Source organism: Lontra canadensis, unplaced genomic scaffold (assembly GCF_010015895.1).
Source record: "Lontra canadensis isolate GAN:19392208 unplaced genomic scaffold, GSC_riverotter_1.0 scaffold3, whole genome shotgun sequence".
NCBI lineage: Eukaryota > Metazoa > Chordata > Mammalia > Carnivora > Mustelidae > Lontra > Lontra canadensis.
Genome location: NW_022630997.1, coordinates 46,303,756 through 46,329,680, shown reverse-complemented (window position 1 = coordinate 46,329,680; position 25,925 = coordinate 46,303,756). Strand labels below are relative to the sequence as shown.

At 37.6% G+C, this 25,925-nt stretch overlaps 1 protein-coding gene and 2 non-coding genes across 5 annotated transcripts in view; 2 read left to right on the top strand and 1 right to left on the bottom strand.

The window, feature by feature from the left end:
* CCAR1 (cell division cycle and apoptosis regulator 1) overlaps positions 1–25,925 on the top strand; it is a 67,331-nt gene that overhangs the window by 24,939 nt on the left and 16,467 nt on the right. For all 3 annotated transcript variants that reach the window (XM_032841618.1, XM_032841610.1, XM_032841627.1), the window contains 11 exons: positions 56–170; positions 283–475; positions 6,400–6,529; positions 6,758–6,919; positions 9,891–10,116; positions 10,726–10,839; positions 11,371–11,537; positions 12,273–12,483; positions 13,300–13,383; positions 14,825–15,010; positions 22,318–22,509. In XM_032841618.1, the coding sequence (XP_032697509.1) occupies positions 56–170; positions 283–475; positions 6,400–6,529; positions 6,758–6,919; positions 9,891–10,116; positions 10,726–10,839; positions 11,371–11,537; positions 12,273–12,483; positions 13,300–13,383; positions 14,825–15,010; positions 22,318–22,509 (1,780 nt within the window). The remainder of the gene's footprint in view (positions 1–55; positions 171–282; positions 476–6,399; positions 6,530–6,757; positions 6,920–9,890; positions 10,117–10,725; positions 10,840–11,370; positions 11,538–12,272; positions 12,484–13,299; positions 13,384–14,824; positions 15,011–22,317; positions 22,510–25,925) is intronic.
* Positions 11,175–11,239, top strand: LOC116858499. The gene has a single exon (XR_004380927.1). It is a non-coding gene; the product is annotated as a small nucleolar RNA SNORD98 (small nucleolar RNA).
* Positions 18,465–18,572, bottom strand: LOC116858711. The gene has a single exon (XR_004380997.1). It is a non-coding gene; the product is annotated as a U6 spliceosomal RNA (small nuclear RNA).

Here is a 25,925-nt window from a genome sequence, read left to right as displayed (position 1 = left end):
TTTTTGGAGGAATCTCTTAATTGTGTGTATATTTAACTTAATTTTTTTTTTCTAGTGCTGTCAAAGGGAAAACCCCCCAAGTGGGTGACAGAGTATTGGTTGAAGCTACATATAATCCCAATATGCCTTTTAAATGGAATGCTCAAAGAATTCAGACGCTACCGAATCAGGTATATAAAATACTGGGTTAGGTGTTAAAGAAACTTGGGTGATTCATCTCCTAATTTTCTAAGCTTTTTCTTCCTCTTCAAATTTTTATTTTATTTCTTTATTTTTGTTAAGAATCAATCCCAAACTCAGCCTTTACTGAAGACTCCTCCTGCTGTACTTCAGCCAATTGCACCACAGACGACATTTGGTGTTCAGGCGCAGCCCCAACCCCAGTCCCTGCTGCAAGCCCAGATCTCAGCAGCTTCTATTACACCATTATTGCAGACTCAGCCACAGCCTTTATTACAGCAGCCACAGCAGAAAGGTATTACTTGTAATGTGTCTTTTCAGTTTCAGGCTAAAACATAACTTTTACAACTGTGTAGTTAAAATTACGAGAATATGCTTTTAATTATTAAAAAAAGGCAGGATTTCCAGAATACTTGGAAGTAAGTATCTTATGCAGACCATTTCTACTTCTGTAGCTGTTTGGAAGTATTTTTATTTTATTGCTCTTGTATTTTTTTTAATTTTAACTTTAATTTTTTTTAAAGATTTTATTTATTAATTTGAGACAGAGACTGAGAGAGGAAGCACAAGCAGCAGGAGAGGCAGAAGCTGAGCTGGGAGCCCGACCTGAGGCTTAATCCCAGGACTCTGGGATCATGACCTGAACTAAAAGCTTAACGTCTGAGCCGCCCAGGCTCCCTTATTGCTCTTACAGAAAGAGGTGCTCTTTGTGAACTTAAATATCAGAACTGTTAATCTCCAATCCCTTTATTGGTATCTTATCTGTAATGGAAGAAAATTTCATATAATCATAACATTTTATTTACTGTATTTTTAAAGATTTATTTAATTGGGGGAGGGGCAGACAGGGAGAGAAGAGAATCTATAAGCAGAGTCTCCACTAACCAGGGAGCCCAACATGGGGCTAAGTCCCAGGATTGTAACATCATGACATGAGCCAAAATCCAGAGTTGCCTACTTAACCAACTGGGCCAACCAGATGCCCCTAAACATAATATTTTATGTATATGTTGTTTGGTGGTAGTACTTTATTTTTTTTTTATTTTTTATTTTTTTCAAAGATTTTATTTATTTATTGGACAGACAGAGATCACAAGCAGGCAGACAGGCAGGCAGAGAGAGAGGAGGAAGCAGGCTCCCCGCTGGGCAGAGAGCCTGATGTGGGGCTCGATCCCAGGACCCTGAGACCATGACCTGAGCTGAAGGCAGAAGCTTTAACCCACTGAGCCACCCAGGCACCCCAGTACTTTATTTTTTTAAGAAGATTTTATTTGACAGACACAGGTGAGAGAGGGAATATAAGCAGGGGGAGTAGGAGAGGGAGAAGCAGGTTTCCCGCTGAGCAGGGAGCCCAATGCAGGGCTTGATACCAGGACCCTGGGATCATGACCAGAGCTGAAGGCAGATGCTTAACTAAGACTGAGACACCCAGGCGCCCCATGGTGGTAGTACTTTAAATTACTTGTTGAATTACAGCGCATGAAATAAGTGCGCTGTATTTTACATTTTCCTTTGTAAATTAATTATTTGAAATTCTGGACACTGTTTTAATTGAAATGGTAACAAGATAACCTTGGCTTAAGAGAAGCGTTTTTTTTTTTTCTTCAAGATTTTATTTATTTATAAATAGAGTGAACATGAGGGGAGGGGGCAGGGGGAAGCGGGAGAAGCAGACTGCCTACCAGGGAGCCAAATGTGGGGCTCGAACCCAAGACCCTAGGATCACGACCTTAACCGAAGGGAGATGGTCAACTGACTGAGCCACCAGGCGACCCAACAAAAAAGCCTACTTAATTCATTTTTTTCTTGTTTTTGGTAGGCCTTTTTTTTTTTTAAAGATTGACTTACTTTAGAGAAAGAGCACAGGAGCAGGAGGAAGAGCGGAGGGGGAGGGAGAGGAGAGAAATTCAAGCAGATTCTGACAAGTGTGTAGCCCAATGCAGGGCTCCATCCCATGACCTTGAGGTCGTGATGTTAGCCAAAATCAAGAGTCAGATGTTTACAGCTGAGCCATGCAGGTGCCCCTAATTAATATATATATATTTTTTTTTCTTTTTTTTTTATATATATATATTTTTTTAAATTTTATTTATTTGGCAGACAGATCACAAGTAGGCAGAGAGGCAGGTAGAGAGAGAGGGGGAAGCAGGCTTCCTGCTGAGCAGAGAGCCCGATGAGAGGCTCGATCCCAGGACCCTGAGATCACGACCTGAGCCGAAGGCAGAGGCTTAACCACTGAGCCACCCAGGTGCCCCCCCTAATTAATATTTTTTAAAAGTGTCATTTATGGGTGCCTGGGTGGCTCAGTTGGTTGAGCGACTGCCTTCAGCTCAGGTCATGATCCCAGACTTCTGGGATCGAGTCCTGCATCGGGCTCCCAGCTCCTTGGGGAGTCTGCTTCTCCCTCTGACCTTCTCCTCTCTCATGCTCTCTCTCACTCATTCTCTCAAATAAATAAATAAAATCTTTAAAATAAATAAATAAATAAATAAATAACAGTGTCATTTATGGGGGCACCTGGGTGGCTCAGCAGGTTAAAGCCTCTGCCTTCAGCTCAGGTCATGATCTCAGGGTCCTGGGATCGAGCCCCACTTCGGGCTCTCTGCTCAGCAGGGAGCCTGCTTCCCTCCTCTCTGTCTGCCTCTCTGTCTACTTGTGATCTCTCTCTTTGTCAAATAAATAAATTTAAAAAAAAAGTGTTAAAAAAGTGTCATTTATGACATTTTCTCTTTTATTATATCACATAGAAAATAATGAAAGAGATTACAGTGTAATGAGTTACTAAATGAACACATATGTAATTTTTTGGGTAAGAAATTAGAATTTTGCTGTTTAATCTTTTTTGATGGTTTTATTCTCTAAATATGCATCCTCATACTACAGGTGAGTTTTTTTTATTAACACATAACGTATTACTTTTTTCAAGGGTACAGATCTCTCATCCCTCTTACCTCCCTCCCCTCCACCTAATACAGTTTAGGTTTGTCTCTTTGAATGTTACAGTGTTTGATTTCATTTATATAATCTGCTGTGTATGACTTTCTTCTTTTTTTTTTAATTGTTGTTTGTTCATTGGAGAGTGAATGAGAGAGAGAGCATGTATGCTTAAGTAGGAGTGAGGGGCTGAGGGAGAAGCAGATTTCCCCTCTGAGCAGGGAGCCCAATATGGGTCTCAATCCCAGAACTGTGGGATCATGACCTGAGCTGAAGGCAGATGCTTAACTGATTGAGCCACCTAGCTATCCTCCTGTTTTGTTTTTGTTTTTTGTTTTGTTTTGTTAAAGATTTTATTTATTTATTTGACAGGCAGAGATCACAAGTAGGCAGACAGGCAGGCAGAGAGAGAGGAAGGGAAGCAGGCTCCCTGCTGAGCAGGGAGCCCGATGCGGGACTCGATCCCAGGACCCTGAGATCATGACCCGAGCCGAAGGCAGAGGCTTAAACCACTGAGCCACCCAGGCGCCCATGTTTTGTTTTTTTTTAAAGATTTTATTTATTCATGACAGAAATAGGGAGAGAGAGGTAACACAAGCAGGGGAAGCAACAGGCGGAGGGAGAAGCAGGCCTCCTGCTGAGCGGGAGCCTGCTATGGGGGCTGGGGGCTCAATTCCAGAATGCCGAACTGGAGGCAGACACTTTAACGACTGAGCCACCCAGGTGCCCCTGTTTGTTTGTTTTTAAAGATTTTACTTAGGGGTGCCTAGGTGGTTCAGCTGATTAAGCATCTACCTTTGGCTCAGGTCATAATCCCAGGGACTTGGGATCAAGCCCCATATCAGGCTCTCTACTCAGCTTCTCCTGCTCCTGCCTGCTGCTCCCCTGCTTGTGCTCTCTCTTTCTCTCTGTCAAATAAAGTCTTTAAAAAAAGAAAATTTCCATTGGCAACTAAGGATTTCTTTTCTTTCTTTCTTTCTTTCTTTTTTTTTTTTTTTAAGATTTTATTTATTTATTTGACAGAGATCACAAGTAGGCAGAGAGGCAGGCGGGCGGTGGGGGGCGGTGGGGAGTGGTGGGGAGGGAAACAGGCTCCCTGCTTAGCAGAGAGCCCGATGTGGAGCTCCATCCCAGAACCCTGAGATGATGAACTGAGCTGAAGGCAGAGACTTAACACACTGAGCCACCTAGGCGCCCCAGCAACTAGGATTTCTTAACATAAGAAATGTTCATACCTTAGCTGTTTCTTTCTTCCTTAGTTTTTATCATGAAAATTTTCAACTATACAACAATTTTGAAAGAACTGTAAAGTGATCACTTAAATACTTACAATCCTGTAATATTGTTAACATTTTACTTTGTGTTTTGTCTGTTTACAGGTGTTCAAATACACCTGTTTTTGCTTATTCATTTGAAGCATTTAGACTGATATTTCACGTCTATATGCTGAGGCATGTCCTTTCTATTTTTTTTTTTTTTTTAAGATTTTATTTATTTGTCAGGGAAAGTGTGTGCAAAAGCGGGGGAGCAGCAGGTAGAGGGAGAGGGAGCCTGATGTGGGACTTGATCCCAGAGCCCTGGGATCACAACCTGAGCAGAAGGCAGATGCCCAACCGACTAAGTCACCCAGGTGTCCGAAGCATGTCCTTTCTAAAAGAGAACATCTATTTTTTTTTTTTTTTTCCGAAGATTTTATTTATTTGACAGAGAGGGACAGCAAGAGAGGGAACACAAGCAGGGGAGGGAGTAGGAGAGGGAGAAGCAGGCTCCCTGCTGAATAGGGAGACCCATGTGGGGCTCAATCCTAGGACCCTGGGAGCATGACCTGAGCCAAAGGCAGAGGGTTTATGCTTAACTGACCGAGCCACCCTGAGACAATTTTTCTATATAATTGAAATCTGTTACTCCATCTAAGAAAAAGGATTCAACTATTTTAGTATATTCATATCTCTCCATTTGTCTCCCAGATGTCTTTGAAGGTTGTTTTTTGTTTCCTAAACAAAAAGCCAGTCAGCTTTTATCCATTGTGTTTGGTTATGTTACCTTAGTTTTTTTATTCTGGAATAGTTTCCTATTTTTTCTTTTTTTCAAAATATTTATGGAAAAGAGTGTGGGGGTGGAGGGGAAGGTAGAGGGCTGAAAGAGAGGGAGAGAAAATCCCAAGGCAGAGGTCCCTGGGATTATGACTTGAGCTGAAATTAAGAGTTGGACACTCAACTGACTGAACGACCCAGGTGCCCCAGTTTCCCACCTTTTCTTTCTTCCTTTACGACATTGACTTTTTGAAGAAATTAGGCTAGTTGTCTTGTGGATTCTTTTGGAATATGGTATTATGGATGTCCCTTTACTCCTCGTGATGTTTTTACCTTGTTCTTCTATCTGCCGTATAAACTATGAACCTAATAGAATAAGTCTAAAGGCTTTAGTAAGGGGCACCTGGGTGGCTCTGTCAGTTAAGCTATCTCCATTCAGTTCATGATGTTAGGGTTGTGAAGTTGAGTCTCTGTATCAGGCTCCTTGCTGGGTGTGGAGCCTGCTTAAGATTCTCTTTCTTCCTCACCTTCTTCCCCCACCACCCCCTGACTTACTTGGCACACTCTCTCTTAAAAAAAAGAAAATGAAAGGCTTTGGCCAGGACACATTATAGGTGAGGTTTTGTAATTTGTATTATATTAGGAGGCACATTCTTCTTTTAATTGATGCTAAATTTGATTACTAGGTCAGAGTGGAGAGCTCTCACTAAGGAGTTCTTTTTCTCTGTGGAAACTGTGGATAATAGTTTGGCACACTGTGAACAGCTTGTACAGCAGTCTTTGGTTTACTCTCTGTGGATCGGGGATTTCAAACTATAGCCCTTTGATTTGGTCCATGGCCTGGTTTATGTGGTACCTGAACTATAAATCACATTTGTATTTTTTTAAAAGATTTTTTATTTACTTATTTGACAGAGAAATCACAAGTAGGCAGAAGTAGGCAGAGAGGCAGGGAGAGAGAGAGGGAGAAGCAGGCTCCCTCCTGAGCAGAGAGCCTTATGTGGGGCTCGATCCCAGGACCCTGGGATCATGACCTGAGCCGAAGGCAGAGCCTTAACCCACAGAGCCACTCAGGCACCCCCTGACCTTTCCATTTTAAATGATTGTAAAAAATACATGCAAATATACAAGTAGTGTCTACTATTTCTTGGCCACAAAGCTTAAAATATTAGCCAACTTTTTCTAGTTGTAAAAACTTAACTAGATAATGCTTTTATTTAAGTTAAATTTTTTATTTCTGTGTCTTTTAAAGCTGGTTTATTGCAGCCTCCTGTTCGTATAGTTTCACAGCCACAACCCGCACGAAGATTAGATCCACCATCCAGATTTTCAGGAAGGAATGACAGAGGTGATCAAGTGCCTAACAGAAAAGATGACCGAAGGTATGTTTTTTTTTTTAAGTGTACTTTTGATGGTGCACACTGTGAATGCACATAATGCTGCTAACTATACATTTAAAAATGATTAAATGGTAAGTTTGTGTTATACATATTTTACAACAATTTTTAAGAAGTTTAAATATATTAGAGAATCTTATATTACCTGTTTTATAAAAAGAACTGTTCAGTAATGCCAGAAATACTAGTAATTTTAAAAAATTTTGTTTTAAGTCGTGAAAGGGAGAGAGAAAGACGTAGATCCAGAGAAAGATCTCCTCAGAGAAAACGTTCCCGGGAGAGATCTCCTCGAAGAGAGAGAGAACGATCACCTCGGAGAGTTCGACGTGTTGTTCCACGTTACACAGTTCAGTTTTCAAAATTTTCGTTAGATTGGTAAGTTTTTTCCCCCATTGTTTTATTAAATAACCAATTTTGTAATTTGTCTAATTTAGGAGACTGTTATAGAGATACTTTTCTTACAACTTTCATCCCTAGCATTTAATTTATATAGGGTAGAAATGTAATTTGAAGTAGGAGTATATTTTCATATATTCATAAAATCATTAAAGATAGCTATTGAAAAAGATAGTCCCTTGTGATCAACTTGTGTTTTTTTTTTTTAATTTGTTCCTTTAAGTTACAATCATTTAAGGTCCAGATTTATTGATAACTTTATTAAGTCCATGGGTAGTTCATTGTGTGTGATAGAGTAATAACACAGCAGTGGACCTATTATTTCAAGTTAGTTGTGACAGTGTGACATAATAGCAACATAGATCTTCATATACACTCACAGATGTGTAACATATATGCATAAAGATGTATATATAAATTCATTTTCAGCCTTTGGAGTCAGAGGTAATGGGTAAGTTACCAAGAATTTCTTAGTTTGAACTGTAAAATGGAAGTTTTATCAACTAGCAGAATTACTAAGGTTAAATTTAGTGTGTTTATATCTAAAGCAATCCAATCTGTGGCAGTTGTAGATACTCCGTAATTAAAGGTGGTGGTAGGATGACGGCCAGGTAATAACTACAATGTTGTGGTTCATAAAAAGGCAAATTGGTAAAATGACTAATTTAGTCTAAGGAAGAGGAGGAATTATCTGAAGGCCCCTGGCACTGGCAATTGAATAAAAGATAAATTAACAAGTGGAGCAAACAAATTAACAGTAAAATAAAAATGAAACATTAAGGGGCGCCTGGGTGGCTCAGTGGGTTAAAGCCTCTGCCTTCGGCTCAGGACATGGTCCTAGGGTCCTGGGATCAAGCTCCGCATTGGGCTGTCTGCTCAGTGGGGATCCTGCTTCCTCCTCCCTCTCTGTCTGCTTCTCTGTGATCTCTGTCTGTCAAATAAATAAATAAAATCTTTTAAAAAAAAAAGAAACATTAAAAGCAGTGTTTAAAGCTGTTTAGCATAGGAACAAATAACTGTTTACTTTAGTCTCCTGAGGAAGTATTACTGTGTTTCAACAAAGACTAATAATTAATATTCATAATTCTGGCCTATCAAAAATTTAAATTTCTATACATTCAGTTCTAGGTTGAGTAAAACAGTAAACTACTTAAACTACTTAACGCTACAAAAAATCTTGCTTAATAACTTTGCTTAATTGTTATATAGTTCATATTCCTGTAGTCATGTGGTCAAATGAGCAGTTGTTCTTAATTTATACTAGTTTTCTTGTTATTCCTGTTTACATATATATGTTTAAATATCTAGACTGCATATATCAGAGAAACTTATTAGAAGAAAAATATTTCTCCAGTCCCAAAGATAGTAAATAGAGCAGCTCTGCTCTAGACTATTGCAGTCTAGAATGCTACTTTTGGGGGAGAATTGTGATGAATAGAGTATAAATTCAGTAGCTATCTCCTTCCGAGTTAGACGATCACAGTTTCATTTCCGCACTTTGAAATAAATTCCCAGAGCATCAAATTAACCCATTACAAGTAAAAATCATTCTAAAATTACCATACCTTCTGTATACCAAGAAATGACTCATTTGTATATTTTTTGTTTGATTGTAAATTAAAATCCTATAGGTTAGAACACAACTTCAAAAATTCTAGTGATGGAAAACTATAAAACTATTATACATACTGTCTGTCTGTAACACTTTTTAAAAACACTCAAATACGTATTTTTCAAACTTTCTTTAATTTGGAAGCAGAATTTTATCCAAATGTTAGAAACCATATTTGACAAGTTTGTCATTATATATTTGTTATTTTTAATCTTTAAATTAACAAATTCCCTACAAATACATTAGATCATAATTTATACCTTGTCTTTAGTTGTCTTTAAAAAAGACAGTGAGGGGGCGCCTGGGTGGCTCAGTGGGTTAAAGCCTCTGCCTTCAGCTCAGGTAATGATCCCAGGGTCCTGGGATCGAGCCCCGCATCAGGCTCTCTGCTTAGCAGGGAGCTTGCTTCCTCCTCTCTCTCTCTCTGCCTGCTTCTCTGCCTACTTGTGATCTCTGTCTGTCAAATAAATAAATAAAATCTTAAAAAAAAAAAGTGAAAAGAGAAATTATAAAAAAAGGCAAGTGGTTATTTTTTCATCTTACAAATTGTTGTTTTCCACTTTTTGTTATGCTTTTAATAGAAATCCTTTGTTCTTTTACCAGATTGATTTACCTTTGAGTTCCTTTCCTTTAAAAGCTCTGCCTCTTAGGAAAAAGAAAAGCATCCTTTAAAAAAATCAATATGCCAGATTTAAAAGCAAGAAACTTGTTCTCTTTACGTAATAAACAATCAGGTATGGATCGTAATCATTAACAGAGAGAGCGGTATGGAGGTGTTAGATAATTAAAAAACATTTAGATTTAGCTTCCATGTGGATTTTTAGCTTAATTTTGAATGTAATAAAAATATGCTTGATACAGGATCTTACTATATAAGTAAGTTTTATTTGTTTACATTGTATGGACCTGATTGAGGAGTACTCATCATTTGGTACCAATCTTCTCCCTTCTTTGTATCCATTCTATATGAATTGTAATTTTCTAAAAAATTCATAGTTTCAGCAGAGGTAGAACTGCTTTTTATTCATATCTTCTCTGGAGCTGGTGTTGAAGTTATTTCAGAGGGTCTCTAATGTATTTCAAGCTACACACAAAAAGCAAAGAAATGAAGGTAACACTTAGGTACCAGTTATTTATTTAAAGCTGTAAGTAGACAAATTTGCAAGTAAGGTTTCATGGCTCTTTGCAGATCTGTAGCTCATTAATAATTGACTCTTGACCAGTCTCAGCTGGCTTTAAATCATGTCAGGTTATATATTTAGATGTGGAATGGAGTGAATGTTTATATAATCTTTGATATTAAGGCTATTTATTCACTTACTTATGTCTGTTTTTCAGTCCTAGTTGTGACATGATGGAACTAAGGCGCCGTTATCAGAATTTATATATACCTAGTGACTTTTTTGATGCTCAGTTTACATGGGTGGATGCTTTCCCTTTGTCAAGACCATTTCAGCTGGGAAATTACTGCAATTTCTATGTAATGCACAGAGAAGTAGAGTCCTTAGAAAAAAATATGGCTATTCTTGATCCACCAGATGCTGACCATTTATACAGTGCAAAGGTTTGTATTCTGTGAAATATAGCTAAAACATCTGAGCAGTTATTCATATTAAGAGTGTGGAATTTATCTCCTGAAAATGGTTGAGTTTAAGACCTAAATAGCTTTTTTTTTTTTCTTTTCTGCCTGATTTCTGTTTTGGTTATTTAAGTAATTTAATTTAACCTCTTTGTCTTATCTCTTAAGCTGTGAAATTCATGGTTATTGTTTTAACATTTTGAAACCCATAAACGTGAAGATGAAGTCGATTTTATTGGGCATTTTGAGATGTTCTGTGACTTCTGGTAGCATCAGATAAAATGTACTGTTGGTGAAAAAAAAATGTAATGTTGGTAAATACCCTGTATATTAGTCTTCAGGGTAACATTTAGTATATCGCTTATGGTTGGATAGTTTTTGGCTATTTTAGAACGTTAATCAAAAAGCATTTCTTGACAAGTTGAAACTCTATCACTATATAGTATATCTAATACCATTTCTGCTGTTGCATTTTACTTTCCATTTTTATAAAAAAATTTTGGATATCTAATATGTAAGGATAATTAGTAGTGCTTCTCATTTTTTTACATTACTTTAGACTTTTGACAGGATTGAATTATTTGACTATAATAGGTAATGCTGATGGCTAGTCCTAGTATGGAAGATTTGTATCATAAGTCATGTGCTCTTGCTGAAGACCCACAAGAACTTCGAGATGGATTTCAACATCCTGCTAGACTTGTTAAGGTAAAATGACACATTTATTTTAACACCAGGTGTATATTTGCTTTGCTTAGTTCTAACTGTATATGTATATATAATTAAAAATACTACACTTTTATTAACAACTAATTTTTTTATTAAGGCACTCAAAATTTAATGATACAGATTTTTTCATTGCAGATTATGGCTATAGCTTATTTGTACATCACTAGTTCAGCTGTCATTTTGGTGTTTTATATTTGTAGCATAGCACAACTTCAGTGGTAATGGAATTAGTATATCTTTGGATTCCTTTAAGGTGTGAACTATAGCTTGTTTCTTTAAAGAATTCTTTATCTGAAGAAATATTTTAGAAGGATGAGTTATGATGTGTAAATCCTATTCCATTGCTGAAATGCAGTGTGGAACACGATGAACTGAACTCTTCCTTGACTGACAGATACCAGAGGTAGTAAAAATGATATTGGAAAGGTTTGTACCTTTCCTTTTCAAGTATTTTATCTGTAATTTGACAAATTGCGTAATACATGTAAATGATTCTTTGTTTTGAATTAGTTTTTAGTGGGCATGAAAGGCAAGGATGAAGCCATGGCCATTGGAGGTCACTGGTCTCCTTCGTTGGATGGACCAGACCCAGAAAAAGACCCCTCTGTGTTGATTAAGACTGCTATTCGTTGTTGTAAGGCTCTGACAGGCATTGATCTAAGTGTATGCACACAATGGTAAGTACCAATTCATTTCTTGATTAGAAATGTTTTTTTTCATAGTTTATATAGATGTTCTTATCTGTCAGCCTCCCCTCCCCCTTATTTTAGCAGTCTTGATCATGCAGGTAATCTCAAAGGAAAATCCCCATTTGTAGCAAAAGTTTATTTGGTGCCAAAAATGTTTGGGAGGGGAAAAGGATTAAGAACTAATCAAAATAAACTGAAAATTATTTAAATGTTTTGTTATGCTTTACTTCGGAAGTTGGATGTATGTTGAAAATATTTTTCATTTCATGCATAGCTGGAGAAGATCGTCAAGAGAGAACTTCATTTCATTATGATTCTTTTGTTATAAAATGATGTAGTTGCTGATTATTTTTGTTCAGCCATATTTTCTCTTGAGGCTTATTTGTCTTTTGTATTTTAGTGTATTTCTTGTGACTTAATTAAGAATATTCTTTTTTTAGCACATGAAATCTGAACAGCTATCCAGCTTCTTCAGGTATTCTCTAAAATATGGGTAGCTCTATAATCAAACTTGAAAATGCCTTGGGGAACATACTCTTTTAACCATAAAATATTGTACAAATGTACCAAAAGAGGAACTATGGCTTCTATAATTTTTTTTTCTTTAGACCAACCTCAAGTCCTTGCAGCAAAATTTCTTTACTTGATGTGCTACAAGTGAACTAGGGTCTTTAAAATGTATTTTAGAATTTTTTTTCCAACATGCTTCTTCCCTTGCAACAGGTACCGTTTTGCAGAGATTCGCTACCATCGCCCTGAGGAGACCCACAAGGGGCGTACAGTTCCAGCTCATGTGGAGACAGTGGTTTTATTTTTCCCGGATGTTTGGCATTGCCTTCCCACCCGCTCAGAGTGGGAAACCCTCTCCCGAGGATACAAGCAGCAGCTGGTCGAGAAGCTTCAGGGTGAACGCAAGGAGGCTGATGGAGAACAGGCACTGAACGCTAATCCCTTTTTCTATTTCCGCTTCTCACAGGCACAGGAACACAGGCACAAATGCACACCACACACTACATAACAAACACACACGGAGGAACATAACTGGTAACAGCGACTGGTAATCCAGCTTTCAGCAGTATAGTTGTATTTTCTTTTCTTTTAAAAAAAATCTGTATAGTATGCTAACTATAAGAGTGCTGAGACCTCAAAGGAAAATAAGTTGTGCTTAAATTGCACAGAATTTTGTTTTTATCATAGGTCTAGTTGCTGGAATCTGGGACCAGTTGTTGAGCAAGATTCAGTATTAAGCCATTTTAAACATTTTGCCATTTTCTAAAATTTAAAAAATTTTCTCTTTTACGGTCATCAGTTCTAGTCATGGATATTTGAAATTGGACAACCACAAGTCTGAGAGATTTGGCATTTCAGGCTATGTGGCATCGTCTTTGGTACATTTGAAAGGTCTGACTAAATCAGTCTTAACTTTGGGTGGCTTGAAAATTGGGGCAAGATCACACACTGTGTGGTTAGTGGAGACCGGCAGTGTTTGTGCATCCCTGATATCCTTTGTGTTGTAATTTATCACCCTTTTGTGTTTCACAGATCTGGCTTTGATTGGCTGATGAGTGTCTTTGTGATCAGTTAAAAGTGGTAGAATGTATGTACGTGGACTTGCCTAAATAATAACTTTAGGAGAAGACAATCTGAAACATTTGTGACCTTGCACAGATCAGCAACAGACTTTTAAAAATAAATTACCTTTATTTTAAGGTTTCAGAATAGTAATTATGTTCTTAACTTTGTATATCAGGATGAAGAAGAGAAAGATGATGGTGAAGCAAAAGAAATTTCTACTCCTACCCATTGGTCTAAACTTGATCCAAAGACAATGAAGGTAACTTTGAAATTAATGGTATTTAATGTGAAATCTCTGGTAAGAATAGAGAATGAGATCAATGTTTTATCATAAAAAAACCATTAAAAATAAAGTCCACTGATTTTATATAAATATTCCATATTATATTTATGTGTGTATATAATGATTAAAGGTTGACTTCATAAATCAGTTCAGTCAATATCTGTCAAATGTAATATACAAGTATCTGTAGTGTGAGTAACATCATTTTTTTATTTGACTACTGACCAAGTAGGCAGAATTTTTGCACTTAGGTAAATTCAAGGAAAAGGGAAGAAACAGGAGAAGGATTATCAAGATTATTTTTGAATAATATTTAAAAAGTAGATTGATACACATCTGAACTGGGAAGGAATAATTTAAAAGCCTCTTTTGAAAAGCATTGGTTAAGCTGTATTGGTTTTTCTTTGGCCCCCAATGTCTTTGGACCTATTATCATTCTGCACTTTTTCATTTCTGGGCTTATAATGTGAATGTAGATCCATAAAATTCTATGCATGTACATTCTACATAGATCAGAAGAGCACAACATTTTGCAGACTGTTATTTTTAACACATAAAAGCTGATCCTTTTTTAAACTTCTGTTATCAGCAAAAGACTGGTTTTCTTCCTTTTTATGAAACTAGTTTTTTTAACCCACATTGCTTTTTTTAATAAGTAGAGAATATATATCATAAGAAGATTTAAGTCTGTGTCCTAGGATAGTTTTATCAAACCGATGGCTTTGCTGTTAAATTTCTTATTTTAAAACTCCTATTTCTTTTGATTATAAATATAATGTATTTTAAAAACTGGTACCTACATAGAATAATAGAAGATAAAAGTTACTCAAACCTATAACTCAAACACAACCTCTGTTAAAATTATAATGCATTTTTTCTATTTTTTTTAATGTGTATAAGCTTTGTGATTGGTTGGTTGGTTCTGATCACGTATAAAACATTGGAAATCTCATCCTTTTCAGTTAAGGTTGGTGTTTCCCATGTAATTATTTTTCAGTGTTCTGTATTCCTCCCATCTAGTTGATGTGGTATTATGATATTTTATTGGATATTTAGATTCTTCACATTTTTGAGGAAGGGACTGTTAAGTGAAATATGTGGAGGTTTGGTTTCTCGTTTTCTTCCTTTTTTTTTTTCCCCCCTCACACAGTGTTTAGAATATGTCTTAAGGGTAAATTGATATACATTAGAATTTCTGTGTCAAAGAGCATTAATTTTTTTTAAAAGCATTTTAAAACAGGTTACAGATCATTTTTTAAAAATACTCTATCAGTTTGCCTTTTCATAAACGTGTTCTGAGGTGTACAAGTGTATTTTTCACCATTTTTAAAAACCAGACAAAAGATAAGCACATAGTTTATTCCCTGTTTCAGTATCCCATTTTATTTTTCTGTGTTTTTATGTTCTGTATATTTAGGTAAATGATCTCCGAAAAGAATTAGAAAGTCGAGCTCTTAGTTCTAAAGGATTAAAATCCCAATTAATAGCCCGATTGACAAAACAGCTTAAAGTAGAAGAGCAAAAAGAAGAACAAAAGGAATTGGAAAAATCAGAAAAAGAAGAGGAAGAGGAGGATGATAGGAAATCTGAAGATGATAAGGAGGTATATACTATTAAATATATTGGTTTATAGGGAGTTCTTGAAATATGTCTGTGTGTATACTTTTATTAAGATAAAACTACAGTGGCCTCTTCCCCCTGCTTGCTTGCTCTCTATCTAAAATAAATCTTTTTTTAAGTTATAACCACATAACTCTTAAGATTCAACCAGTTTGGCAAGTTTGACAAATGCATATAGTTTCATAACCAGCACCACAATTAAGATATAAACCGGGGCGCCTGGGTGGCTCAGTGTATTAAAGCCTCTGCCTTCAGCTCAGGTCATGGTCCCAGGGTCCTGGGATCAAGCCCCGCATTGGGCTCTCTGCTCATCAGGGAGCCTGCCTCCCCACCTCTCTCTGCCTGCCTCTCTGCCTGCTTGTGATCTCTGTCTGTCAAATAATAAAATCTTTAAAAAAAAAAAAAAAAGATACAAAACAGGTCTGCCACCCCCTAAAAATCCTCTGTGTCCCTCTGTAAGCCTTTTCCTCTCTCCATGTGTACCTTCTGCCTCCCAGACCAGCTTCTGGGAGCCATTGACCTGTTCCATGTAGTTTTGCCTATTCTCTTATAGCATGGAAATGGAACTGTATAACCTGTTGAGTCTGACCTCTTCAACTTAGCATAATACATTAGAGATTCACCCATTTTGTTGTATATATCTCTGCTTTTTTTTTTTAAGCTTTTATTTATTAGTTCAGTGGGGGAGTAAAGTAAAGGGAGAGGGAGAGTATTCCAAGCAGACGCCATGCTGAGCACAGAGCCTCTTAGGGCCCTATCCCATGACCCTGAGACCAGGACCTGAAGTGAAATCAAGAGTTGGTTGCCCAATTGATAGCCAGCCAGGTGCCCACTAATTTGTTCCTTTTTGTTGCTTAATAACATTCTGTAGTATCAATGTATCACAGTTTATTGGTTTCTGCTTGAGAGACTTTTGAGTTATTTCCAAGCCATGTATTTTTAATCTTTCCTTTTAAAAATGAAAATAAACTATTCACATGTTTGGGGCACCTGGCTGGCTCAGTAATTAGAGCATGAGACTCTTGATCTCAGGGTGATGGGTTCAAGCACCACATTGGGCATAGAGTTTACTTAAATTATTCGTATATCCTAGATATAGAAAATGAGAGAAAATTTGATTGAGCCATTAAGTTCAGAGATTTGAGTTCTAGCGAAATGCTTGTCCCAGAATTTTGCTGCTTCTAAAGCTCTGTGTTTGATTGTACTTCAGTCCTTAAGGCTCTGACACTGTAGATTCAAGCCATCTTGTCCTCTTAAGGTAATTCCTGGATGCATAAGCCTGTCATTTCTTTTTGAATTTGAAATATAGGAATACAGGAAACATGTTAGAATACCAGTAATTGGAGAAATCAATGTTTTCTGTAATGTGATGCATTGTGGAGTATACATCATTTATGAAGTATCTTGCCAAAAATGTTTACCTTTATCTAATTGTGAACGAACCATCAGATAAATTTAGAATGTGAAAAATTCTACAGAGCAACTTGTCTGAACTCTTGAAAAAAAATGTCTATGTAGTGAGAGACAAAAGAAAAATGTTTTATATTAAAAGAGCTTAGAGGCACCTGGGTGGCTCAGTGGGTTAAAGCCTCTGCCTTTGGCTCAGGTCGTGATCCCAGGGTCCTGGGATTGAGCCCCCACATCGGGCTCTCTGCTCAACAGGGAGCCTGCTTCCCCCCTTTCTCTCTGCCTACTTGTGATCTCTGTCTGTCAAAGTTTAGCGAGGCATAAAGCCATAAAGAGTAGTTTGGGAGTAATTGGATCTACTTGGTTATGGATATGGTTGTGATATTAGATAATACTGAAGCAGGGCTTAATTTCTTGGATGTGATAGTGTTTTTGTGATCATGTAGAATTGCCTTGTTATTCAGAGGTGCATTGATTTGTGACTTCTTATTCATTAGATTATAAATATTTATCTTGATAGTGAAATTGTCTCACTTAGCCAGTGGGAGCCCTTTTGAGTTGGCTTCTGTGTCCTTTGGCATGCTCTCCATCATATTTTGAGGACTTATTTTATAGCACAAAGCAGTGTTGCAGTCTCACTGTGTACTATCCCTGCCCTGGCTCTGAAATCAGCCATTTTCCCAGGAAACCCTGATACTTTTTAGTGAAGAATGGTAATAATATTTAGAAGCCAAGACATACTCATTGGTATCATTGTTGTGCTGCTGGCAACCCTTGTCAGTGAACAAAGCTATGGTACAGATATATATTTGTTTATACTTAGTTTATACATATATATGTATTTACATCTGTACTTGTTAGTATATGTTGTGTGTATTGAACGTTGTAAGTTTATACTAGTATCTCCAATTCTGTTCCCAACACCAGAGTTCATTTCAGTTTCTCCCTCTTTCTTTTTTTTTTTTTTAAAGATTTTATTCATTTATTTGACACAGAGATCACAAGTACGCAGAGAGGCAGGCAGAGAGAAAGGGAAGCAGGCTCCCTCCTCTGCAGAGAGCCCGATGCGGGGGCTCAATCCCAGGACCCTGAGATCATGACCTGAGCAGAAAGCAGAGGCTTAACCCACTGAGTCACCCAGGCACCCTTTCTCCCTTTCTATATATCTAATTCTTTGTCCAGTAATGAGAGACACAGCTTCCATTGTACTTAATAATTATCTACTTACTTGCTCAGTTGTCTGTTGCATTCCCTCTCCTATCTGGATACCCTCTTTACTCCACGTTGGTCTGATTCCCTACCCTGTATTCTGTCTTTATATGGATGCCCTTGCTCTATTTGGATTTTAATATCTGGTAACTGGGCAGCTTCCATCCCCTGTGTAGACACCTGCTTTGCTTGGAGGAGTTGCTTTAGAATTGAATTGTTCAGAAATAGTAGAGAGAGAAGGCAGAGAAAAGCTGATTTTCACATTTTGTTGTTAGCAGCCACTGGGGTTGAAAAATGGTGATAATTCTTACCATTTTCTTTTCACATACTTTCCTCATCTTCTGTTTGGTTACCTAGTGGTATTGTTTACCTGTTTGTAAGTTTATACAAAAGAAGGCAGGATCAGTGCTTGATTCTTTTTTTTTTTTTTTAAATGTTTTAAAGATTTTATTTATTTGACAGAGACAGCGAGAGAGGGAACACAAGCAGGGGGAGTGGGAGAGGAAGAAGCAGGTTTCCCACTGAGCAAGGGCCCTGACACAGTGCTCTATCCCAGGACCCTGGGATCGTGAGATGAGCTAAAGGCAGACACCTAACAACTCAGACAACCAGGCACCCCCCCCCCCCCCCCCCCCCCCCCCCTTCCTTCCTTCCTTCTTTCCTTCCAATTTTATTTATCTGAGAGAGAGAGAGAGAGAGAGACCTATCACAAGCAGGGGGGAGAGGCAGGCTCTCCGCTGAGCAAGGAGCCTGATGCAAAGCTCAGTCCCAGGACTCTGGAATCACAACCTAAGCTGAAGGCAGACGCTTAACCGACTGAGCCACCCAGGCTCCCTGTCTTCTTAATTATGAGTCATCCTTCTGCAAGGCCCATGCTAATCTTCTCCATGTTATTCTAATTTTATTATATGTGCTGCTGAAGCAAGCACTGTTTTCATTTACTTTATGCAGCTTTCAAGGTATTGAATTGGTTCCCTATCATCTTCTGATGGTTACCTGTTTGTTTTTAAGTATCATTGTGGGGGGTGCCTTGGTGGCTCACTCAAATGAGCGTCTGCCTTTAAGTCGCTGTCAGTTCATCATCCCAGGGTCTTAGGATTGAGCCCCACATTGGGTTTGCTGCTCAGCAAGGAGCCTGCTTCTACCTTTCCCTCAATTCCTTCCCCTGCTTGTGCTTTCTCTCTCTCAAAGCCTTTTGGTTTTTTATTCATTTTTTTCTTTGTAAAAGAATTTATTTATTTATTTATTTGACAGAGAGGGACACAAGCAGGAGGAGTGGGAGAGGGAGAAGCAGGCTTCCTGTTGAGCAGGGAGCCCAAATCGGGGCTGGATCCCAGAACCCTGGGATCATGACTTGAGCCTAAGGCGGATGCTTAAAGACTGAGCCACCCAGGTGCCCTAGATCCCTTTTTTTTTTTTTTTAAAGATTTTATTTATTTATTTGACAGAGATCACAAGTAGGCAGAGAGGCAGGCAGAGAGAGAGGAGGAAGCAGGCTCCCTGCTGAGCAGAGAGCCCGATATGGGGCTCGATCCCAAGACCTTGAGATCATGACCTGAGGCAAAGGCAGAGGCTTAACCCACTGAGCCACCCAGGCGCCCCTAGATCCCTTTTTTTCAAGCAAAGTTTCTCTAACGGATTTTTTTGTGGTGAAATGTACATAAATAAAAATAACCATTATACTATTTTTAGTGTACAATTCAGTGGCATTAAGTACATTCACAGTGTTGTGAAACTATACTTTATACATCAAGAACTTTATTCTGGAGGGTAACTCTACTTATTAAATAGTAAGTCCCCATATTTATCTTCTGCCATACCCTATAACCTCAGTTTTGCTTTCTGTCTCTGAATTTGCCTATACTAGATACCTCATGAAGTGGAAACATACAGTATTTGCACTTTTTGTGTCTGGCCTCTCTCACTTAGCATAATGTTTTCAGAGTTCATCCGTGTTGTAGCATGAATCAGTACTTCATTTTTTGTTTTGTTTTGTTTTGTTTAGTTTATTTGACAGAAACAGCTAGAGAGGGAACACAAGCAGTTGGAGAGGGCGAAGCAGGGCTCAATCCCAGGACCCTGGGACCATGACCCAAGTTGAATGCAAATGCTTACCGACTGAGCCACCCAGGCATCCCAGAACATCATTTCTCTTTATGGCTGAATAATATTCCATTGCATGTACATACTACATTTTGTTTATCTGTTCATCTGTTGATGGACACTTGAGTTGTTTTCACCTTTTGGGTATTGTGAATAAAACTGCTATCTAGGGGCGCCTGGGTGGCTCAGTGGGTTAAAGCCTCTGCCTTCGGCTCAGGTGATGATCCCAGGGTCCTAGGATCAAGCCCTGCATCGGGATGTCTCCTCAGCAGGGAGCCTGCTTCCTCTCTCTCTGCCTGCCTCTCTGCCTACTTGTGATCTCTCTCTGTCAAATAAATAAATAAAATCTTAAAAAAAAAAAGATTTATATTATGTTGTTTTCTTATCTACAAGCATGTTTTTAGGACACCTGGGTGGCTCCCTGTAATTGTTTCTTGCGTTCTGTCACCTCATCTTTAGTTTTAAAATTCTTATTTATATTGTCTTGGGGTGTATGGGTGGCTTATTTGGTTAAGTGTCTGCGTTCAGTTCAGGTCAGGATCCTGGAGTCCTGGGATCAAGCCCCATATTGGGCTCCCTGCTCAGCAGAGAACCTGCTTCTCCCTCTGCCCCTCACCCCGCTTGTGCTCTCTCTCTTGCGCTCTCAAATAAAATATAAAAAAAAAAATAAAATTCTTATTTATATTGTTCTTTCATATCTTGTAAGATCTTAATCTCTTGCAGTATGTTTTAAAATAGTTAAGATTTTTCTCTGTGCCTGTTTTTCTGGCCCACTTTCATTGTCTGTAGTGATGTGACTCTCCTTGTTCTCCTTTTTTAAATAGTAACTTTCTATAGGACTTGACCTCAATACTTTCTTTTGCTCGTTTTTATGCGAATTTAGTTTTCCTAACATTTTATTAGAAGAGGTTGTTTAAGGGGCGCCTGGATGGCTTAGATAAGGGACCAACTTTTGGTTTCAGGTTAGGTCATCTGACCTTGGGGTCATGATATTGAGCCCCCTTTTGAGCTCCGTGCTCAGGGGGAAACCTGCATGACTCATGCTCACTCTCTCAAATAAATAAACCTTAAAAAAAAAAAAAGGTTTCTTAAGATGGCTTTTTCCGAACTTAATAAAGATCTCTATTATGGGGGTGCCTGGGTGGTTCAATGGGTTAAAGCCTCTGCCTTCGGATCAGGTCATGATCCCAGGGTTCTGGGATCGAGCCCCACATCGGGCTCTCTCAGCGAGGAGCCTGCTTCCTCCTCTCTCTGCATGCCTCTCTGCCTACTTGTGATCTCTGTCAAATAAATAAAAATCTTAAAAAAAAAAAGATTTATATTATGTTGTTTTCTTACTGTTTAAAACTGTGGTAGTTTGCGGGTGCCTGGGTGACTCAGTCACTTAAGTGTCTGCCTTCGGCCCAGGTCATGATCCTGGGGTCCTGGGATTGAGTTCTGCATCAGGCTCCCTGCTCAGCTGGGAGTCTGCTTCTCCCTCTGCACCTCCCCCTTTCTGGCTCATGCCCCCCCACCCCCAAAGTAAATAAATAAAGTCTTTTTAAAAAACCCAAAAGTATGGTGGTTTGCTTTCTAAGATTTCAGTGTCTCTTGCCCTTCTGTCACTGTTGGGACTTTTTCCTCCCATGTCTGTGTAATTGCTTTCCTGCTCACTATTGATACTACTTTCTCTCAGTGTGAGACCTGTGGATGCCATGGTAAATCATCTTTGCAAGTTCATAGGACTAAAATATTCTAGGCCCTTTCAGATCTTAACACAGGCTCCTTGTACTTGGTATTGTTGGGAATAAAACGTTGCCTAGTTTCAACTGCTGTTATGAAATTGACCTCACTTACCAGTGAATTGCCTTTTGACTGTTTTGTGGTTTTCCTGTTCTTAGATCCATCAAACAATCTCATTGTTTCCTTCTGCTTTCCTTTTACACAGGTGCCAGTAGCATATAGGGCTTTTGGCTCTTGTGGCTTTTTCCCTCTTTTCTGTGTATTGGCATTCGTGGGAATACCTTTTCACCTTCTTTTGTTGTGAATGTACATGGATGTTGAATGTTGGTTTCGGTATCTAGAGTATTCCCTTTTAAAAGTGAGGCTTCAAGAAGATGCAGCTGTCACTATTTTCCAGAATCTCTGGTTTATATAATTTTTATATAATACTTTTAAAGATTTTATTTAGTTGACAGACAGCAGGAACACAAGCAAGGGGAATGGGAGAGGGAAAGTAGGCTTCTTGCCAAGCAGGGAACCCGATGTGGGGCTTAATCCCAGGACCCTGAGATCATGACTGAGCCACCCAGGCAATCCCTGGTTTATATAATGATAACATAAGTATTTTCTTTTTCTCTTTAGAAGTTAGTTTCTTGTGCTGGGAAACCCAGAGAAGTAGGAGCTGTAGAAGCCTCTATCTCCTTTGCTAAATTTGAACTTTCTTCCCATCCCTTATGGTTGGCATAATCACCATAAAGAGTTATGGGAATTTTGCCCCCCCCCCTTTTTTTTAACATGGTGTGCATTTCATAACATACATACATATTGTCCATGGAGGTTTAACTATTACTTAAAATTTCAAATATGTAGGAAGAAGAAAGAAAACGTCAGGAGGAAATGGAACGCCAGCGTCGGGAAAGAAGATACATTTTGCCTGATGAACCAGCCATCATTGTACATCCAAACTGGGCTGCAAAAAGTGGAAAGTTTGATTGTAGCATTATGTCTTTGAGTGTACTTTTGGACTACAGGTTAGAGGATAATAAAGAACATTCATTTGAGGTAATATTTTAAGTTTGAATTGGAATCTAAATAAGGTATACACGTTTTGATTGGTTAATACATTTCTTAAGTCTCTTTGATGGCCTTTTTCATGGATTCTGTTTTTTTGTTTTGTTTTGTTTTTTTCTTGCAATTAATTTTTGCGGGGGGAACACCAGCTGATTTTTCCTACAAGATTCACTTTTGGTGATTGCATTCTTGTAGTATTTTTTTAAATGTTCCTCTGCCCTCTATACTTGTAAATTGATAATTGGCTCTAAAGTATTAATCAAGTTCTGATTCAATTGTTATTTTAAAAAAATACCTCATAAGTAGTGGTATGTTCTTTCATCAGAATATCAGGAGATACATGATACATAATGTCTAATTGCCTCTTTTGGGATTTACTCTAGAATTAAAATAACTTTCAGTGCAATTTAAAATTTTACTTGTGATTGACTGAAATGTAAGATAAAATAATTGATGTTTATTTTTCAAAATGAACCTATTTCCTACCATTATTGTAGAGCAGATTTACAACATACTGGTTTTTTTTTTTTTTTTTTTTTTTTTCAAAATAATTGAATATTTTTATCCCCAAAGAAGTGATTAATTTATTCCTTAAATAAATGTAAAATATTCCAAAATATTAATTTCATAATATCATGTGAAACGTTATAATTGTGTTCAACTTTTGTATCTTACCAACACATTTCACATTTTTGTTTGTATGTTTTATTTTATAAATTGTATTGTGAAATTCCACCAGACTTGAGTAAGAGGTCATTGTCCACAAGATGAAAATGAAATACTTAGACTAGAGACATTTACAAACAAATATAGAAGATTACTGAAGCAGTTATAAAACATGACATGCATGCTTATTGGCCCTGATAAAAGATTACAAATCTTAAAATATTTAGAAACTTTAGTACATTAATAATTCCAGTAAGCCTGTGTTTTTCAATAAGTACACATGATTTTATTTTTATTACCATTTGTTTAATAGTGCCTACCATCTAGTCGTAATTTGAATAAATAAATGGAAAAATTAGTCTTTGGTATTACTTCCTGCTTATACTATATGTACCATGTATCTGACTGATGCTGTGGGAGAATCTCAAATTAATGCTATTCCAGCGGAAACAAAGCAATTTGTGAAACAGCCATTTGCTAGCAAAATGATCCTTTACATTTTTCCTCCCCACCTATCCTATCTCCTGGGTTAATTTCCTTTTAGTCTATTTAGAATGTAAATGTCATTTTGGTATAATTTTTTTTTTTTAAAGATTTAATTATTTGAGGGAGAGAGGTAGGAAGAGAGAATCTGAAGCAGACTCTGTGCTGAGTGCAGAAATCAAGATAGAGCTTGATATCATCACCCTGGATAATGACCTGAGCTAAAGTCAGGAATCAGACATTTAACTGACGTAGCCACCCAGGCACCTATTGGTACCTGAATTTTTAAAAAATATATTTAAGAAAAATGACTTATAAAATTATAAGTTTTTGGCTGATTTAATATTAATGCTATATTTTTCTCTTTCAATGCTTGTACATAAAAAGATACATAAAAATTAATTCTGTTCTTCTAGTCTGCACCTGATGCCTCAGTCAGAAGAGTATGAAACTCTTGATATCGGGGTTTTGGGTTTGAGCCTCACATTTGGTATGGAAATTTTTTTTTTAAGATTTCATTTATTTGACAGAGAGAGATCACAAGTAGGCAGAGAGGCAGGCAGAGAAAGAGAGAGAGGAGGAAGCAGTCTCCCCAGCGAGCAAAGAGCCCAATGTGGGGCTCGATCCCAGGACCCCAGGATCGACCTGAGCCGAAGGCAGAGTCTTTAACCCACTGAGCCACCCAGGTGCCCCTGGTGTGGAAATTTCCTAAATAAGTAAATAACCTTAAAAAAATTAGTTCCTGGGATTCCTGGGTGGCTCAGTCAGTTAAGCATATGCCTTTGGCTTAGGTCATGATCCAGAATCCTGGGATCTCTCTGCTCAGTGGGGAGTCTGCTTCTCCTTCTGCCTGTTCTTCCCTCTGCTTATGCAGACACTCCTCTGAGTTTTCAACATTTGGATGGTTATTTTACTGATAAATTTCTGGTTTTTAAAATGTGTAAATTCTGGGCATGAGTTAAAAATAGATTATAAATTCAATTTTAATTTTGATACATTATATTATCTTTTATGATCAGGAAAATGGTCTGATTAAAGTGCTTTATTAAATATACTGAACTCATTGCGAAAGGTTACACATTTTAGAGTTGTATTCAACCATTTCAAGTTCTGGACCTTTTTAATCTGTTGGAAACAACTAGCCTTAGAATTTTTTTTAAGATGTTATTTTATTTTTAAACTTTTTAACATTTTATTTATTTGAGAGAGAGAGTGTGACTGGAAGTGGGGGCAGGAGGAGAGGGAAAATCTCCAGCAGACTTTGCACTGAGTGCAGAGCCCGATACAGGGTTTGATCTCATGACCCTGAGATCATGATCTGAGCTGAAATCGAGTTGGATGCTTAACTGACTTAGCCACCCAGGTGCCCCAAGATTTTATTTTTTTTTAATATATATTTATTTTTCAAGATTTTGTTTTTAAATAATCTCTACACCTGACGTGGGGCTCAAACTCAACCCTGAAATTAAGAGTCACATGCTCTAGTGACTGGGCCAGCCGTGCACCCCATATTTAGAAATATTTACGTAGAAAATTTAGTGTATAATTTCAGGTTTGGGAGTATGTCATTATCCATAGATATTTGCATAGTAATAATGCATGCTCCCTATTCACAATTCTGAGTTGGCGTTCCTGCCTGAAATGCTTTCCTGGGTATCTGTGTGGCCCATTCATTTGTCACCTTCAGGTCACTTCTGATGTCATCTATTCAGAGAGGTCTTCTCTGACTACACTGTGCTTTTTTGTTACTCTCTGGTTATGCTGCCCTTTTTTTTTTTCCTTAAAATTTGATACTGTTCTGGTTGTGTTAACTTTTCCCCGTTAGATCGTTAGTACATTTGAGTCAGGATTTTTATCTGCTTCCTTCGCCTAGAATAATCTAGGGTACATAGTAGGTATTTCAGAAAAACTTGAGTAAATAAATAAAATACATTTATCATGAAGATAAATTGCTGTGTATAATAGAAATCTTTTTTTCTTACTCATTTTCAAATTTAAAAATCTCATTTCAAAATTTGTCAAATTTTTAATTATTGTTTCTAAAATGTGGCCAGAAGTATATTAAACATAGTATTTATATCTTCAGGAGAGTTTTTTTGAGTCTTTTGAAGATCCTCAGCATCATTGACATCCATTATTGTAACTCTTATTAGTGCATGTTAATTGTTAGATGTGGCACGTTAGATGTGGCATTATTTGATAAGTTATTTATTATGCTGGATTTATTCAATATTTCTATTAAAGTTGGCTGGGTTACT